This window comes from Monodelphis domestica, chromosome 2, assembly GCF_027887165.1.
Source record: "Monodelphis domestica isolate mMonDom1 chromosome 2, mMonDom1.pri, whole genome shotgun sequence".
Lineage (NCBI taxonomy): Eukaryota > Metazoa > Chordata > Mammalia > Didelphimorphia > Didelphidae > Monodelphis > Monodelphis domestica.
In genome coordinates, this window is record NC_077228.1 from 507,559,915 (window position 1) to 507,579,262 (window position 19,348).

Here is a 19,348-nt window from a genome sequence, read left to right on the forward strand (position 1 = left end):
CCCAGGAGACAACAATCATAGGATGTTCAAGCCAGAAGGGATGTCAGGGACACCTTGCCCTGACAATTGAATTCCAGGGAGGTAAAGGGATGACTTACTCAAGGTCACATGGAGCAAGGGTCAAAGGCAAGATTTAGGACTGGTCCTCCAACAACAGTCAGTTGCTCCTTTGACTAATAAAAATGGCGGCTAACAACATAAAACTGTCCAAAAGGGTGGGAGAGGGAAGACTGTGTTTCTCATTTGTTTGGAAGTCCAGTCGAGAAACACAGTGAGGACTGAGGTTCAACTAAAGAAAAAAGTATTTTCTAATGGGGAAGGGTTTGGTAACCCCAGAGAAAATGAGAGCAAATTATTATCTCCTTTCCCCTCCTCTCCAGTCTCTGAGCTACCGTAAAGCATGGATGGAGGTAGGGGACAGATGAGATGACTTCCAGATGACCCACCATCAGCTGGAAAAGTCTGATGACTTTCTACAGGGCCAAACTATGGGGCTGTGGGCCAAAAGAGTATCTTCCATTCTCCCTCCCAATCCCACTGTTTCCTTATTTTGGTCTTAAGGTCCTCTGAGGAGGGAATGTAAATTATGGGTCCAACTCTGAACCCATCTCCCTGAACGTCTGTATCCTGGCTCAAAGAAACTGCAGGAAATTGGACAGGGTCAGGAGGAAAAGATTTATTTCCATACGGAAAGTAACCAGGGCAATGAGACGCACAGTCCAAGTGCAAACCGAGAGAGAAGAGAAAGGGAGCCGGCAGAAGGAGGCCAGGCGGTACCACCAGGCATTGCTCTTTGGCCCTCGTGGCTGGTTTTTTTTTTTTCTTTCAATTGAAAGGCTAACCAGTGGGGGCTCAGCCCTGGAGATGATGTGTGGTCAGCATAGTGAAGGAAGGGGGGGTGTTCTTTTGAGAGAGACACAGACAGACAGAGACAAAGAGACAGAGACAGAGGAGAGTCAGAGAAGAGAGGAGAGAGGGAGGGGGGAGAAAGAGAGAGGAGGCACACACAAAAAGCCTCAGAATGTAGGATCAGGGCTTGAGGAAGGAGTCAAGCGCCCACCCATCCACAGCACCCTAAGAAAAACCCAGTCTTCGGTGTTTCTGATCCTAAGCACCCAACGTAAGGCCTCCCCTCCTCAGGGGTTGCATTCTTGAGGCAGTCTGCTGGGCCCAAGGAATAAGAGAAGCCGTGGTTCGACTCGGATTTCCCTGGGATGAGGTCACTGCACTTAGTGCCCAGTGTCCTGCCCTAGCATGGCCAGGCTGCCCACAGAACCCGCTGCAGCCCATCCTATGCCCTCTCTCAGAACCTGGCTCCCAAAGCCAGAGGGCCCTCCCTCCTCTTCAGTGGGACGAGCCAAGGGCTTTTGTCTCTGGCCCGACTGAAGCGTGAAGATGAAGATACGATCCCATCTCCCCCCTCCATCCCAGGAGCCTCCTCCTCCCTTCCTCCTTCCTGGGGACTCATCTTGATAGGGGAAAGGTCTGGTATTTAAATTACAAAATAAAAAAGACAGCAGGCACTGAGAAGAGAAAGCCCTCCCCCCCCAGAGGGAAGGATCCGGGGCTGCTCCCTCCGGGGGACAAAGCAACTGAAGAACGTCCCCGTGGAGAAGTCTGTCCCAACACAGCTCCCCACGGAAGAGGGCTGAGGGTGCTTCGCTCGGTCCAGGGGGACCGTCGGAGCCAAGCTGTTGGTTGCATTCTGAAGGGGGCAGGCAAGGATGCTAAGTTTTCTCTCTGGACGTTCTTCTCCTCCTGCCCTCTTGCCGTGGCGGGGGAAGGAGTCCCCCCCAGAAAGGGGCCTTTCCCAAGCAGACCGAGGGTGCCGGTATGGAGGGCAGGGAGACGCGGGCCCCATCGTCCTTCGGGAGAGGCATCTGACTGCCGCAAGCCACGGCGGGAGAGGGGCATCGGACCAAATGCCACGCATGCACGGGCTATGCGCTGGAGTCCCCCAGCTTGGCCTCTGTGTCGCTGTCGCTCAGGTAGCTGTGAGAGTATCGGGATCGGGTGAAGTGGTCCAGGGGGGCATGCTCGTCGTCTGATTGGTCAAGGGCAAGGGACTTCTGGTAGCTGGAAGGGCTGCAAGGAGAGAAGAACACGGCTCAGTGGGGAGGGTCTCTGGGCCCCCCAAAGCCAGCTTTGAAGCAGCAACTCCCTTGGCCCACCCAGACCGGAGGGAAGGCATAAGAACCAGGAAACCGGGGAGGAGGGAGGCAGGAAGGAGATGAAGGTCTTTGTCTGGCCTGTTTCCTCCATGCTTCTCCCATCCACACTGGCCTACCTGCCCGTTGATACCCCGACTCGGGCGTGCTCTCCCCGCTCGCCTCCATTTCTGACAATCTCTGGTTTCCTTCAGGACTCGGGGGTGTAGCCCACCTCGTGCAGGAGGCTTCTCCCACCCAGGCAGGCTCCCTCGCCCATTCCCAACTGACTTCCACGGGAGCTCCCACATTAGAACGGAAGCTCCTCGAGGCCAGGGATTGGTTTGACTTTTCTATTTCTCCCAATGAGCACGGTGCCTGACGTACAGTCACACAGAGACTCCATATATGTATATAGACACGTAGATACTCCATATATACATATATGTATATAAACATGCATAAATATATGAAAATAAATATTCTATATGCATATATAAAAAACAGTAATTAATTAGTTCTTCTTTGAGTTATTGGCAAGATCTGATCATGGACTTCGAGCTGGAAGGAACCTCAGAGGCTGTGTGATTCAATCCCTATTTTACAGATGGGGAAACTTAGGCCCAGAGATGAATAACTTGCCCAATGTCATACAACTGGTAACTGTGAGGTGAGTGAGATTAGCCTAGATTTTTCTTTTTTTTTAACTTCTGTCTTAGAACCGTATTAAGGATAGATTCCAAGGCAGAAGAATGGTCAAAGCTAGGCCATGGGGGTTAAATGACTTGCCCAGGGTCACCCAGTTAGGAAGTGTCTGAGGCCAGATTTGAACCCAAGACCTCCCCCTTCCAGGCTTGGCTCTCTGTCCATCAAGCTGCCCAGCTGCCCCTAACCTAGGTTCTTGACTACAGAACAGGCCTTACTATCATTATGTCTTTGTCAGTCAGTCAATAGACATTTATTAAATGCTTACTATGTACCAGGCACTGTGCAGAGTCATCTCACTTGCTCCACCCCTGGAACCCTTAACCCCCATTGCCTAGCCCTTACCACTCTTCTGCCTTGGAACCAATACACAGTATTGATTCTAAGATGGGAGGTGAGCTCTGAAAAGATGATTGATCCTGGGAGAAATGACCTAAAAAAGCAATGCCATCTCTCCATCTATCTATGTATCCATCCATCCATCCATCCATCCATCCATCCATCCATCAATCCATCCATCCATTTATCTCTCTATCCAGCTATCAATCCCCCTCTATCTATCTATCCATCTATCCACCCATTTATCTATCTATCCATCCTTTATCTATCCATCCATCTATCCATCAATCCATCCATCCATTTATCTCTCTATCCAGCTATCAATCCCCCTCTATCTATCTATCCATCTATCCGCCCATTTATCTATCTATCCATCCTTTATCTATCCATTCATCTATCCATCCATTTATCTAACTATCCATCCTTTATCTATCCATCTATCCATCTATCCATTCATCCATCCATCTATCCATCCATTTATCTATCTATCCATCCATTCATCTATCCATCCATCCATCTATCTGTCCATTCATCTATTCATCCATTCAATAAACGTTTATTTAAAATGTAAGTAACCAGGCACTCTGCTAGTTTTTGGGATACAAAATTTCCCCACCTCTTTCTTTTATCCTATGAAAACAGAAACCTCTTCTGAGCCAGTGGTTTTCATCAGAATACATGGAAAAAGTCAATCTTCCCTGCCTAATCTCTGGCCTGGGCCGTTGTCCAGATGGGCACAGAGTCTGTTTGTCAGGAAGATGTGGGGAATGAAGTATTCTGGCGAAGAGAATCAACTATTCCACACATGAGCTCCCCATTTTCAAGGAATTTGAATATAACAAAATACACAAAACAAACACCGCACCAGAGTCATTCTTTGATGATTCAGAAGGCACTTTGGGATCTAAGAGTGCCCAAGGGCTACGCCTTATGAACATGAATTATTACAGTCTAGTCCTGCATTTTTAAAAAAAGAGGGGTTCTTTGCTTTAAAAAAAACCCCGTACTTTCCATTTTAGAATCAATCCTGTGTATTGGTTCCAAGGCAGAAGAGTGGTAAGAGCTGTGTGACCACCCAATATTTTAAAAGAACTTCATGCACCCCAGGTTAAGAATCTCTATTTTAAGGCTTTCCGGTGGTTCAGATTCCATCATAATTGCCGTTTTCTAGTCCTTAGAAGATACCCAGCACTTGCTGTGAGATGGGGGAAGCAGTGGCTTATCCAGAGAAGGGATGGGGAGGGGGAGCTGTTCTCACTGGTTCCCTAAAAATGGGAGGCCGGGGAGCCAGTGGGGTGGGATGGGGGCAGCTTAGCCTGGGCAAACTGAACTGACTTCTCTCCTGGGCACTTCTGGGCTGGAGGCTGTAGTTCCTGCTCTTGTATCCCTAGGGTTATCAGGCAGACCCAGGGTCCTTGGTCATCTAAATGATCATTCGGTGCAGCAGAAGCTGGTGGGGAGGGGTGAATGGATGCTAGGCAGCTCTGATCAGGCCTGGAGTCAGGAAGACCCAAGTTCAAATTTGGTCTCAGATGCTGCCTTGCTGTGTGAGCTTGGACAAGTCACTTAGCCTCTGCCTCAGTTTCCCCATCTGTAAATTGGGAGATAATAGCACCGAAGTGGTTGTGAAGATTAAACGAGAGCATAACTGTAAAATGTTTACTTAGCCTAGCTAACCTTCCTGCACACAGTAGGCATTATATAAATGTTGGCTATACATTATATATATATAAATAAAATTATTATATTCTTGACTCTCCCAACACCTTGGGGATTCTCAAACCAACTTTCCTAGTATCACGGTGGAGAAAGCCCCCTGGCACTCAGCGGCTGCACCCTTTCCATTTTGAACATTTAAACCAAATTGTTTAAAAAGCCTTCTTCCCAGCGAGCTGAGCCGGCATCTTTCATTCAGGGCTGTCGAGAACAATTTGGAACATGCGCTAATTCCCGCTGGAAGAGCCTGGAGTGGCAAGTTCCACCCCCCCCCACCCCCCCGCTTCGCTGCCGCCTCCGTGCCCTGAATTCTCGCTGGTCCCTGTTACCAGATGGGAAATTAGGCCTCCCTCTCTACCCCCAGCCCCGCCAGTGTATCCGCCTCCATGCCAGTGAGGGCCTTGTGCCAACGAGGTTCTAATGAGTTCCCTTCCTGGCCTCTTCTCTCCCTGGCTTCTCAGTTGGGTGGTTTGGTTCTGGCTTAATGCCACCTGTGCCAATGGGGACTCCAGTTCCCCAAGGGGACAATGTATAGGCATTCCAGATGTGCTCCTCCTTCCCAGGTGAGGAGAAGGGCCTTGATCTTAGCTGGCAGGAGAATGGGACTTTTTTGGTTATTCATCTATCCAAGGGGACAGGGGGCTCAGAGCTAATGATGCCTATGCCCAGGCCAGACAGCAACCCTCCTCTCTCTCCAACCTCTATCCTTCCAGCTTTGGGTTTATTCCTCAGAGGAAATAAGTACTGGATCTGGAATGGAAGGATCTGGGTTCAAACCTGTCTCTTCCACTTAATTAGGTGACCTTGAGAAGTCACTCCATTCACCTGCCACCTCCTTTGTACTGGATGAGATTCTTTTTCTCTCTCAAACCCTTTACTTTCTGTCTTAGTAACACGTCTAGAGTTAGGCAAACAAAGTTAAAGGACATGGTCACACAGCTGGGAAGTGTCTGAGGCCAAATTTGAACCCAGGTCTTCTAGACTTCAGGCCTGGCACTCTATCCCTTGTGCCACCTAGCTGCCCCTAGATTATCCCTAAGGCCCCTTCCAGTTTTAAATGTATGATTTTATCCTGAGAGAGAGAGGGACTTGCAAGAGGAAGAAATTCCTTCTCCCAAGGCAGGTTGGCACCTTCTTGGCAATGTATAATCTTAGAGAGTTGCCGAGGCCACTGAGAAATGATGTGACTCGCCTATAGCTAGAATGGGTCAGGGCTGGTAAAATTTGAACTCAGGGCTTCTTGGCTCCAAGGCCAGCTCTTGATGCCCTACGCCATGCCTACCTTACCTTGATGGCTCTGTAATAATATAATAGGCTCTGTTTGGAGTCAAGAAGCCTTGGGTTCAATTCCCAATCAGGCCCATATGAACAAACCACTTGCCCAAGGCAACTCCCTCAGTATAATTTGCAGAGAGGGTGCATTGATAGATGAAAATATCTGACAAAAATCAGGTCTGATAAAAAAATAAAATGACATCATCATCATCGTCAATATAGCTGAAATGCTGGCAGTGCTTTGTTTGTAGGCCATTGTCCATACATGACCTCATTTGGTCCACATAACAACCCTGTGATATAGATGCTATGAGGTGTCCCATTTTACAGATGGAGACTCAGGAAGACTGAGGCCCAAGGTCACACGAGGTCACACAAATGAGAAAGTCTGGGGTAAGGTTGGAGCGCAGGTATCAGCGACTCCGAGTGCGGGGCTCTGCCTACTACACTGTGGCTGCCTCTGGCCCAGGCATCAAGGGCTATTCCATGCCAAGGAGGCAGCAGCCCCGCTGGAGAAGACGCTTGGCTAAGATGGGAGGTCCCACATTTTGTTTCCTGTTTCTTTCCTGGAATAATGGCTTTGATCTCTGTGGAGCGGACGGCCTCCCCCTGCCTGGCACCACCCGCCTTCCCGCGTTCTCCCAGGCCTCCCCTTGGTTATCTGCCACTTGGGTCCCAATGGGCATGGTCCAGAGGAGGGGCGCCCAACTTGCTTTTTTATGCATTTGTGTCACTACTTGCAGAGCTGGTTTCCTCTGTAATGTCAGGATTTTTAAGTATTTAGACCTCCTTCTGAGAGGGATTCACAGGATTCCCCGGACTGCCAAAGAGTCCTGGGGGCAAAAGGAGGGGAAGACGCCTTGGACTAAAGGGAGGCTCCTCTCTTCCGGGGAGTCAGGGCCAGTGGAAAGGATCCTGCGGTATCGGGTTGGGCTCTGGGAGTTCTTGAAGTCTCCAGGGCCCGCGGGACGGGAGGTTCCAGCCTGACACCGTCCCTAGACCCATAGGCTGCTGCCAAGGAAGCTCACTGCCTTGTAGTCACTAAAGGCGCCCAAGTGGCCACCGCCAGATCCGGCCCCGGCGGAATCGGGGCGCCAGGACCATGCACCCGCCCGGCTCTGCATCAAACGGTGCACAAACACACGGCATGCAAACAGTGCTTGTTAGTCCATGAGTCCAGATACAGACAGAGGTCTGGGAGGGCTGCTGGGCTTCTGGATCACAGCGTGCTGGGGGGACGTCGGGCTGAGGACAGCGACAGCCGCCCTCCCTGCGGCCCCCGACCAGGGGACGGGCAGGCAAGAAAGCCAGCCAGGGGCACGGAGCCCAGGGAGATCGTTAGCTAGCGAGGAATGAGGAACACGGAGGGAATCTCGGCAGACGGGACCAAATGAATTCAATGGGAGGGAGGCAAAGGGCCACGTTTTAGGGTTCCCTGCTCTGAAACCCAATCCTGAATGCGAAAGCTAAGATTTGGAGATTCAGGCCACAAACTCCAGCTCCCTCATTTACAGGGGAAACTGAGGCTGGGGAGGGTGACTTGCCCAAAGTCACGAGCATCAGAGATCGCCTTCGCTGATGAAGCATCCATTAATGCTCGGGGCTCGGTCAGAGGGAGAAACAAAGGCCACTCCGGGTCAAGCACAAAGGCCGATGGGCTTTCGTTGGGTGGGCGCTGGGTCCCAGAGGATCCAGCCTGGCTTTGTTTATCCAGGCCCACGGAAGGTGGGTGTCCTCTGGGCCCAGGAAGAGACAGGTTTCCTAGCACTGACCTATCAATGCCCGCCGTGGCCGTGTGTGGACTCGGCGCATCCCTCAGGAAGGCTGTTTGATAGCCAAAGCAGCCGTGCCGTTGCTCCGCCTGGCATCAGAGGTTGCCACTGAATGTGCCAAGCGCTGGGAATGAGTTCTTCGAACCATTCCACCGAGGAGCAAGGACAGTCCAATGGGCGCAGTCCGGAGTAAACGGCTGGACCTTACTCAGGGAGAAAGCCCGAGGCAGAAGATGCTGCCACAAGAGCTGGGAGGGACCTCGGTGGACGAGGAGTCCAATGCCCATATTTTACAGAGGAGGAAACTGAGGCCCAGAGAGAGTCACAGGACCAGAGGAAGCAGAATGTCTCAGGCCTGGTCTTCCCCCTTCCACCTTAGGCTCAATACTGTGTATTGGTTCCAAGGCAGAATGGCAAGGGCTAGGCAACGGGGCACACGTGCCTTGCCTAGGAAGTGTCTGAGGGCACGTTTGAACCCAGGACCTCCGCTCAGCCTCCCAGCTGCCCCTCGGTTCCCTCATTTTACAGATCGGGAAACAGAGGCACCAGGCGGTCTGGCCGCCTGCAGCTCTCTCAGGCCTGCTGAAGACGTGATTAGTACACGGGGCTGGGGCAGCCCCCAAGGCACACGCATGCTGACCTCCGCTCGGGAGGCCCACCTACGGCATTAGTCGCTCTCGGGCCGGTACAGGTAGCGCATCATGAGGCTGTCCACCTCCTTCTTGCGTTTCTTCTCTTCTCTGCGGGCCTGTCGGCTGCGCCTCCCGCCCCCCTCGCCTTCCGAGGCCGGCCCCGTCCCTTCCGGGCCCTTCTTGATGCTCGAGCGGCTGCGGCACGAGACGGTGGAGCCGCTGGAGGACTCGGACGACTCGGACGACTCGGACTCGCTCTCCTTCCTCTTCCTTCTCTTCTTGGATTTCTTCTTGCTCTTCCGGCTGCGGTGTTTCCTCCGGGAGGAACGCTCGGACCCGGAGCTGCTGCTGCTGCTGCTGCTGCTGCTGCTGCTGCTGCTTCTTTTCTTGCCACGGCTCTTGCGTCTGCCCCGAGAGCCGGACACGTCGGCGGCCGAGGCCGAGCGGCGGAGGGTGGCCGCCCGCTCTCCCGCGCTGGCCCCCAGCTGGGCGCTCTGGACGCTGCGGACGCTCTTGCGGTCCTCCTCGTCGGAGTCGGGCTGCAGGCTGCTGCGCTGGAACTGGGCGGGCTTGTAGCTCAACACCTCGTGGATGGCGGCCTCCAGGTCCGGGTCCAGGTAGGAGTGATGGCGGACGGGGCGGATGCCGGCGTCAGGGGCCTCGTCGGAGGCGGCCGTCCGGGGCCTGGGGGGCACCGAGAGGCTGCGGGCCAGCGAGGGGTGGCTGTACTGAGATTGCAGGTCGCTCAGGGCTACGCTGGCCCCATCCTCCTCCCAGTCGTCCAGGCAGCTCCGGCCCAGGGACAGGCGCGCGTCGGGGCTCTCTCTCCCGAAGGCGGACAGAGAAGAGCCGAGGGGCCCGGAGAGGCCCTCCAGCCTGGACGTGCTCCGGCGCGAGCTGGGGGAGCCCGACAGCGAGAAGCTGTACGAGGACCGGGCCTCGTCATCCCGGGCCTGGTGCCTGGTGGCCGAGGAGGCCCGGCTGACCGGGGCCGAGACCGTGGAGGCCCCGTCCAAATCGGAGCCCCACCTTTTCTCCAGCCCCCGGCTCACCCGGCTCCGGACCTCCGAGAGCACCGAGCGACCGTCCTCGAAATCTTCGGCCTTCTGACAGGGGCTGCACGGCGCAGCCCCGGGGCCGCGGCGGGCCCTCCGGGGAGGCCGCTCGGGGGAGGCCGCCCTCTCACTCAGGGTGGTGAAGAGGGACTCCTCGTCCCCGGTGCCCCCGATGGAGTCCTTGAGGGTGAGCCGCTTCCGGTAGCTCAGGGAGCTCAGGGCGGAGGCCGGCCGCTCGTCCGGCCCCCGGCCCTCCTTGGGGACGGCGTTGAGGGACAGCCTGAGAGAGAGACGGAGAAGCGTCAGCGGGCAGGGGAGGAGGGGTGGGAGAGCCACACAAAGGAACAGGCGGGAGGGGAGGGCGAACAGCCAAGGGGGAGGGAGAGAGCTTCCTTCCGAGGAAATGAAGCAAAATAATTTGCGTCAGTGAAAATAGCTTCATGGAGAATGTCATGTAAATTAGACTATTGTTCTATTTCATCACTTTTCCCCCCTCTAAAACGTTTAGTTCAATTTATTTCATTGTCAACTACCTGGAGCCGCGCGTGCAGCTCCCAGACGGATGGCAGCGGGGCGGGGACGCAGGCATTATCTGCAATAACAAAATGCTGCTCGGCCGAATAAATTAAACCAATTAGAGGTGGCCACTGGGCGCCCGAGGTGAGGAGGAAGGAGGAGCGGGTGGGAAATCACTCTGCGCTGCCCGCTGGACAGCCCGCTCACCCCGGGGTGGCCTGCTTTGTGCCCCAGGGGCCAAGCAGGGAGCGGCTCCTCGGTGGGCCGCCATGTTTGCTGAGCAGGCATGACATCTCCGCGGACCTCAAGAAAGGAGCCTGGAGAGGAGCCAGGAGGCCAAGGGGGAAGGGGGGTGCAGCAGGGCTTCGTTGCTTATTCAAAAGATGTTTTGGGGGCTCTAGGATCCCCGAGGCATTGTCACTGACCAGGCCAGGGACAGGAGAGGAGAACCACTGGGTGTCTTTTGTTTCAAGACTACTAAAGCCTCAGAAATCCAGAATGAGCAAGCGCCTTGGCCCGTGGATCTGGGCCGGGCCGGGAACTCTCCCTTCTTCACCCCCTCAACCCCCCCCCCTTTGGCCCGGGTCCCAAAAGAGCACCCCATCAAGTGGCTGACGATGAAAGAAGCCAAACCCATCTCAGGTCCAAGGGCTGCCACTGAACAGGAAAGAGTTCAAAGGAAGCACTTGAGGGGAGAGTGAGAGCTGGCCCCCCCAGGTCCAGTGACCCAGGAAAATCCTTGGGAAATCCCCCCACTCAGATTCCCTGCCTGCCATGTACAACAAGCATTGCTGGGTCACCTCCATGGAAAGGAGTCGTTCTGCTTGCGGGCCTCGTGGCAAACCGAGTCATTCTGGGACCTTCACGCTCTCTAGAGGTGGGCAAAGCTTCTACACCAAGAAGGGGCAGCTGGGTAGCTCAGGGGATAGAGAGCCAGGCAGTCCTGGGTTCAAATCTGGCCTTGGACACTTCCTCCCTGTGTGACCCAGGCCCAGTCCTTTCTGCTCTTCTGCCTGGGCACCAGTACGGAGTAGGTAAGGGCTTTACAAAAGAAGAAGGCAAGGAGAGACTGATGGCACGATCCCCATCTCTGCTCAAGGGGCGCTCCTCAAGCGAGGCCAGCTGTCCACCACTCACTCACCTGGAGCTCTTGAGGCTTCCATCATCTGACGCAGCCTTGGAAGGCCCCTTGTTTTTGGACAACCAAGACTTGACACCATCCACCCGGTCTTCCAACTCGGAATCCACATCAGAGTCGCCCTCGCTGCTTGGGCAAGACACAGAGAAATGGACAGGGCCGGGGAAGGAGGGAGGAGAGGAGGTTATGTCACATAGGGTCCACGAGGCAGGCAAGAGGCAGGGGAAGCATTCCCCTCGTGAAGGGGTGAGGGTAGGTGGGGAGGCATGCTTCTTAGTGGGAAGTGGGGAAACAGAGAGGAAAGGGAGGAAGATTAGAGGAAGCTCACGCCATTGGCAGGGGACCCTGTCCAGAACACTTAGCACCATGCCTGGCACATAGTGTGGCCATTCAAAATTTGACTGACTGACTGACTGATCATCCCCCCTTTGAGCCACACAATTCCATGACCAGAAAGACACAAAAATTCCACAGTGGACATTGTTTTACTGGGAGGAAGTAGACTGGGAGTGACCCACTCATTAATATAACCAATTGGAAGAGAACCCCAGCAACTACTGAGGCTGCCCTCTTTTCTGTTAAAGGGGCCTCCTGGGCTCCTTCAAGTATGGACCTGGCATGCTGGTTCTTGGCCATCCCTTTTCCAATATGGCGCCACCCATCTCCCCTACCCTGAACACTGTCAATGTTTTGCCATTACTAAGACCAGAGAAGACAATTCCTCTGCTGCAAGGATGAGGTGGCCGAGACCATGTCCCAAACTCATCCTGTGCTTCTCTGTCCTTAGATACAGACAGACTGCAAATGGCTAGAAGGCCGGGGCCACTTCACTTCTGTCCCTGTACCCCGAGACTAAGTACCTGGCCAGAACAGTTCCTTAATCAATGTGTGTGCACTGATCCCAGGAGAATGTAAGCCCCTTGAGGGAGGGACTGGTTTGCTTTTGTCCCAATACAGAAGTGCTTGGAACAGAGTAGCCATTTAATAAACGGCGAATGGAAACAGCTTGAGGGCAAGGATTGTTTCATCTTTGTCTTTGTATCTCCAGTATCTGGCACACAGTAGGGGCTAGAGAAACACTTGCTGAGCAATTGGTTGATTGATGAGGCAACAGAAAAGGAAGGGCAGGAGAGAGGAGCACACATATTGCCAAAGAGCCTGGGCATACTTAAAAAAAATAATATTTACTTTCTTAGAAGGGCAAGGGCCAGGCAAATGGGGTTAAGTGACTTGCCCAGGGTCACAAAGCTAGGACGTATCTGAGGTCAGATTTAAGCCTGTCATCCTATCCACTGTGCCACCTAGCCGCCCCTGGGCATGCTCTTTGGATTCCTCAGGGCACACAGCTATGCTCACAGAGTCCTAGGCTGGGCATTCTGCCTTCCTTTGTCCCTCTTGCCATCCATTATCCAGGCAGGCTGTACCATGGAATTCCTCCTCTGCTGAGCAGAGTGGTCCTTAACTCTCCTCCCTTCACATGGAAGCCGCCCGAGGTCTCCAAATTTGGACCTTGGCGTAGATAGATTAAAGCAACCCCATCCAGTAACAAAGCCATCCTCCTGGAGCTTCCTGGTAAAGATTCATCTTCTGCCAGGCTGCCAACGTCCAGGCCTGGCCACACCACTCACTCCCTCGCTCAATAAACCCCGGCGTCTCCCTATTAACTCTGTCATCAAACAAACCTCCTGTTTGGCATTTAAAAAGCCTTCCCCACCAGGCTCCAATCTGCATTTCTAGGCTTTAGACACTCTCCCTTCCCTCAAGATCCCATCTCTTGTCCCTGCCCAGGCGGCGGCCCCAGGGCCCGGGAGGCAAACCTTCCTCCCCTGCACCTCTCCGAACGCCTCCTTTCCTTCACCACCTCCTCTGAAAGGCCCTCCCCGACCTCCTTTCTCCATCCCTCCACCCCGCCTCGCCACACGGGATACTGGGGTCTCCTCCAGAAAGGACTTGGAATGGACTCAGCTATAGTTTGTCTGTAATGACATAAGCACACGCCGTCTCCACGCAAGGCCTGCATTTTTGCTACAATGCCTGGCACATAGTAGGCATTTAATAAGTGTTTGCTAAAATAAAATTAAAAAAAAACCTTTTTTTTAAAAAAGGGCTTCTCCTCTGATTGGCTGATAGAGGGGGAAAAAAACCACTTCTGAAATTCAGGAGAAAAAGGGCAGCTTTCCCCCGTCTCTCTGCTACAGGGAGGCCAGGATATCAATTTCCTTTCATTTGTGTCAACAGGAGGGGCCTGGTTCCTGAGCGACGTTTTTGAACAAATGGCCACACATACACGTATACGTACGCACACACACTCCCCCAAAGAGAAACCACCCGACTGCAATGCCCGTGTGAGAGCCCAGCTCCTGGGGAGGAGGAATAAATAGGTACGGTTTATGGGCTTCTGTCAAATGCAAAATTACAGCAAAGACTGGGCCAGCTGAAGCCTGAGTAAACAGGGCTTGAACAGCAGACCACTCGGGCCTCTCCGCTGCAAGCCATGTGCCCGTCCGCGCCTGGCAGATTTACAGTGGCGCGTGGGCCCCACGGAGCACCAAAGCCACCTGATTTATGCATCCAGCAAAAAAAAAACCAAACCCCCAAACCCCCCGGTGCTCCTTCTCCGGCTTCAAAGCCCCCTAATTTATCACCGCCGCTCATAACCATATTGATTGCCGGTGCCGAATGCAGGCCGGAGCTATGTCTCCGCGTTAAAAGGATTTCTGTATAAATCTCCCTTAATGCCGCGCTGTTTACTGCTTTCATTAAGGTTATGGCAATAACAACTGTATCTATAAGTAAATCGAAACATTATTTTCCGGCCCGCCTTTCCACGCTCGATAAGTCGGCTCCGGGGCCCAGAGCGGCTCAGGCCCGGCCAGGCCACCGCCGGCACGGCCAAGGCGTGGGTCTGCCACGGAAAACCATCTTAAACGGGCATTTGGTCAGGCTGCCCCCACGCTCTCCGCACCAGCTGGGGCAGGGCCCCGGCGCAGGGGAGGCTCCTCGTGATGTTCTAGGCGGCCGGCGGGGCACCAGGCACCCACCCTCGTCTCCCCCCTGGCGGGAGCCCGGGGGGGCGTTGGGGCCGGTAAACAAACTGTGGGGGCCGGCGGGCTCGGGGGCACGGGAGGTTTTAAATGGCCAGAATTAAACACGGAGTCAAACACAATTTATGTCCAGGCTTGCGTGCTATTAGTTAACTGGGAGCCAAATCACGGGGGAACAAACAAACGGAGACAGAACGGCGGGGTATATTAATTGTGTGTGACAAGCGGGCTCCAGCGGCCCTCTATCACTGTTACACACTATTACATTTATCATTAGCTCTTATGGATTTCTTCACTCCTGCCAGCCCATCCTAGCCCCGGGAAGAGCCCTGTGGGGGCAGGCAGGAGGAATGGGGGGAGGGGGCTTCGGGCCATGCTCAGGACGCACAGGGACGGAAGGGGGGCCTGCCTGCGTCTCCCCCCCACTCTGGAAAAGGCCAAGGAAAAGAGGATGGGAAATGGGGCCTGGCCTGGGGCCTTGGAACGTGCTGCCAGATGCCTACAAATCCAGAGTTCTCCCAATGCCCAGGATACCCACAGGCAATCACGTCCCTCCATCTGGCAGTCCTTCCCATTCCTCTGTCTTGGGAGAGTGGGCCGGTCCTTATTTGCACACATGCTTTCCCCCAAACTAGGCCGGTGGGTTCAAGTCTCCTCCTGGCTGCCCAAACAAGCTGAAGACCTTTGACAAACATACGATGCTCCAGTGTCCTTCCTTACCAAGGGAGAGGAAGGACGGAGGTCGATCCCACCCCAATCTGTGCCCCCCCCCGAAGAACAGGCTGGAGGGTTACGGCCTCCCCTTCAGGGATCCCTCGGTCGATTTCAAGGGGGGATGGCACCTGAATTTTCACTAATTTCTCATCAAAATTGAGCATTTTCCTCAATTATTTAGAAAATATTCTTGTGAGAAAGGGTCTCCTGGGTTCACCAAACTGCCTGCTAGGGCCCTCTAGGCTGGAGGGATGGCAGTCACTAGGAGAGGAAACAATCCTGCTGGGAGAAGGGGGTGGTGGGGAAGCTGGAACTTGAAGAAGGGAAGGTTCTGCTTGGCAGAAGCCAGCCAGTGCCAAGAGGGGATGGGAGGGCGGCAGAAGCAGACTCAGAAAGCCTTCCTTCTGGCCCCGTGTTGGGTGTCTCTGCTCCTCGGCCCCCCTCCAAAGTCCTGGGCCAGCTTCCTTACCAGGTCAGATAAAACCATTGAGTCACCTGACCTTTTCTGGGGCTCCAGCCCCCTAGAACTTCTGGGGGTGCAGCCCTGCCTGCTCAGGAGTCACTTAGAAAATGTGGCGAGGAGGTGTTAAAAGTTAGAGGCTTGACACAGAAAGGGGGATGTGTGCCCACATGCTACATGCAGCGGGGTGACCCCTCTTGGGGGGGAAATAACATGGAGTCAAAGGTTAGAAGACACCACACAGGAGAGGGGCAAAGAATGCAAATGCTTCGGTCCTCACAGCTTATTCTTTCTTTTCTGATACTTTGTCACCATGTCCTGCAAACTGGAAATGGGAAAAAATAAAAAATAAAGACAAGGCAGGCCAGAGGGAAGGGGTGGGAAAATGGACAGCTGAGTCGAAAGAAATGGAGTCTGGGGAGAAGGAGGAAGGAGAGAGGGAGAGGGGGGCTCCCCTGCCACTGCTGCACCCAGGATGGGCTTTGGGCTGGGCCAAGAATGCTGGGTTTGCAGTACAGGAAGTGTGTTTAAAACCTGGTACTTAAGGGACCCTAGAGAAGTTGGTTTACAATTCTGGGCCTCGGTTTGCCCATCTGTCAATTGAGGTGGTTGGTGCCTCTGAAGTCCCTCCAGATTAAGAACTAAGATTCTTTTAGTCCTTTAGCCTTCCAGGCCTCAGTTTCCCCATCTGTCAATGAAGGGGGTTGGGTTAGATGGCCTCTGAGGTCTCTACCAGCTTTAGATCTGTGACTCTAAAATCTCTTCTGACCCTAAATCGATGAGCTTATTATAATGCCACCTTCTGTCTGTGACTGTGCCTACCCCTTTCATTCCTGCTCAATACAGGGCAACCTGGCAGGCTACTGCCGGACCCGGGCTAAGTAGGCAAAAGGGAAGAGCCCCTTTGGGCAATGGGAGATGGGATGGGGAAAGGGAAGGGGAGAAGAGCCCCTTTGGGCAATGGGAGATGGGATGGGGAAAGGGAATGGGAGAAGATCCCCTTTGGGCAATGGGAGATGGGATGGGGAAAGGGAATGGGAGAAGATCCCCTTTGGGCAATGGGAGATGGGATGGGGAAAGGGAAGGAGAGAAGAGCCCCTTTGGGCAATGGGAGATGGGATGGGGAAAGGGAAGGGGAGAAGAGCCCTTTTGGGCAATGGGAGATGGGATGGGGAAAGGGAAGGGGAGAAGAGCCCTTTTGGGCAATGGGAGATGGGATGGGGAAAGGGAAGGGGAGAAGAGCCCCTTTGGGCAATGGGAGATGGGATGGGGAAAGGGAATGGGAGAAGAGCCCCTTTGGGCAATGGGAGATGGGATGAGGAAAGGGAATGGGAGAAGAGCCCTTTTGGGCAATGGGAGATGGGATGGGGAAAGGGAATGGGGAAGAGCCCCTTTGGGCAATGGGAGATGGGATGAGGAAAGGGAATGGGAGAAGAGCCCTTTTGGGCAATGGGAGATGGGATGGGGAAAGGGAAGGGGAGAAGAGCCCCTTTGGGCAATGGGAGATGGGATGGGGAAAGGGAATGGGAGAAGAGCCCCTTTGGGCAATGGGAGATGGGATGGGGAAAGGGAATGGGAGAAGAGCCCCTTTGGGCAATGGGAGATGGGATGGGGAAAGGGAATGGGAGAAGAGCCCCTTTGGGCAATGGGAGATGGGATGGGGAAAGGGAAGGGGAGAAGAGCCCCTTTGGGCAATGGGAGATGGGATGGGGAAAGGGAAGGGGAGAAGAGCCCTTTTGGGCAATGGGAGATGGGGTGGGTAAAGAGAATCGGAGAAGAGCTTAGAAAAAATCTGAAGGAATGTAAGAGAATGGGGTGACTAGCCCCTCGGCCCCACAGCATCCCATCCTCTGGCCTCCCAGATTCCCCAGCCTGAGACTACAAATCTGTCTCAGCTAAACCGTTCCCTGGGTGGGTTTTATGAGAGGAAATCGCTGGCACGGTAACGAGGCGCCGGGCCCTTAAATCTCTGCTCTCCCTGGGCTGGGACAGGCGCCATCGGAAACACAGCTAAACAGGGGAATAACTCATCCTGAGCAGGCTGAGGGCTGGGAGAGAGCTGGGCGCACTGTAGGGTGGGGGTGGGGAGAGGCGAGGATGGGAGAAGGCTGAAAGGGATGCTCGCCCTGGCAGCGTCTCCTCTGGAAGAGGCAAAGTGGGGCAGAGGAAAGATTTGGAATCCAATCACGTTGCTGTGGAGGCGTTTTAGTCATGACCTTGTCATGACCCCATTTGGGGATTTTCTTGACAAAAATACTGACGTGTTCTGCCAGTTCCTTCTCTGGCTCATTTTGCCAATGAGAAACTGATGCAAACAGGTTAAGTGACTTGCTCAGGGTCACACAGCTAGGAAGTGTTTGAGGCTGGATTTGAACCCATAAAGATGAGTCTTCTGCATTCCAAGCCTAGGGCTCTATCCACCTGGAGACCTCAAGCAAGTCATTGTAATCTTGCCTGGGTCTCAGTGTCTCTATCTGTAAAATGACAAGGTTGGACTAGACGAGATTCGTTGGAGTTCTAGATTTTTTTTTTAAGCTGCAAGTTGTGTTTTTAATTGGATCTTAAAATGTTCATCTGAGAGCCAGTCCTAGGACAAGGGCCTGGTACCCAGCATGGAGGATGAGATGGGCCCTGGGTGATGACTGACTCTTTTTAAGCACCTGGGCTCAGAGGAGAGTGGAGGAGGCCTTGCGGGGCCTACACCTCTGGCCCTCCTCGGTTGGGCTCCGGACCCCCAAGCCCCCCATCTCCTCCCACATACCTGTTGATGAGGTCCTCATTGTCGTCACTTTCCATTTCGTCCTCAATGGCGGCTTGCAGATCTCCAATGCGCTTGAAGGCCAGCTTCAGGTCTGCCTGCAGGCTCTGGTTGGCTGCTTCCAGGCTCTCCAGGTCCATCTCCTAGGGAGGGCACAGCAGCCAACCATTCTGTGGGAGAGGACCCCGGGCTAACCCCCCACCTGTGCCCGAGGGTGCCCTTTGGAGGGCCTCCGGCCACCCTCGGGGTGGATCGCTTCTCTCAGGCAGGCTCTGGCCCTCCCCTCGATGACCCGCCTGCCCATCGCCCTGACCCTTTACTCAGCGGGGTGAGCCCCAAGCAGACACCCTGGATCCAATCTGGACCCTCTGGCTACGGCGTTGCCATGGCAGCGGGGAGGCGGCCCCCAGGCGCCCCTGCGTGGGATAGTTACCAGCTCGTGCTTCTTCCGGCTGGCCTCGGCCTCCTTTTTGGCCAGCTCTCCCATCTCTTCCTTGGTGTCTCGGAGCTGCCGCTGGAGACGCTTGTTTTGTTCTTTTTCCCTGTTCTCCGCCGCACTGCGCTGATCGCGCTCCTCTGTCAGCTTCTCCATGTTTTCTTTCAGCCGGCTCGCCAGGTTCTGTAGGGGCCAGAGAAGGAGGGCCAGGATGGTCACATCCATACAAAGTAAATACAGAGAAGGGAAGGAGCTGGCATGGGGGGGGGGGGGGGTTGCACTGAGAGAAGCCTCTTGCAGAAGGTGGGATTTCAGATGATCCTGAGGGGGGCATCGGAAAGAACACTCGATGAGAATACAAGGAATCAAGGCCTTGTTCTACCTCTGCCACTAAACTGGTTGTGTGACCTTGGGTAAGTCTATTCCCTTTCCTAAGTCTTATTTTTTCTTCTGTAAAATGGAAGGCTTAGGACCAGCTGGTCTCTCCCAATGCTAATATTCTAAGTTTTAGAGCAAAGTTTTCCTGGATAGAAATATGACTGAAGGACAGAGGATGAGAGGAAAATAGAGCTGATGAGTGTGGTACAAGTTTCCTAGAGGATCTGTAAAATGAGGGCATTGGGCCTTTCCAGTCCCAGAGC

General features: G+C 54.1%; 1 protein-coding gene across 15 annotated transcripts in view; it reads right to left on the bottom strand.

The window, feature by feature from the left end:
- Positions 1-661: 661 nt before the first annotated feature.
- MYO18A (myosin XVIIIA) overlaps positions 662-19,348 on the bottom strand; it is a 157,310-nt gene continuing 138,623 nt past the window's right edge. For 9 of the 15 annotated variants that reach the window (XM_056819556.1, XM_056819550.1, XM_056819555.1 and 6 more), the window contains 6 exons: positions 18,705-18,890; positions 18,275-18,414; positions 15,794-15,838; positions 11,299-11,424; positions 8,618-9,921; positions 1,946-2,085 (listed from right to left, as the gene is read on the bottom strand). In XM_056819556.1, coding sequence (XP_056675534.1) covers positions 8,622-9,921; positions 11,299-11,424; positions 15,794-15,838; positions 18,275-18,414; positions 18,705-18,890 — 1,797 coding nt within the window. In that variant the 3' untranslated portion in view covers positions 1,946-2,085; positions 8,618-8,621. Of the gene's footprint in view, positions 2,086-8,617; positions 9,922-11,298; positions 11,425-15,793; positions 15,839-18,274; positions 18,415-18,704; positions 18,891-19,348 lie in introns of all 15 variants that reach the window. The other 6 variants (XM_056819563.1, XM_056819562.1, XM_056819561.1 and 3 more) reach the window with 2 other exon arrangements.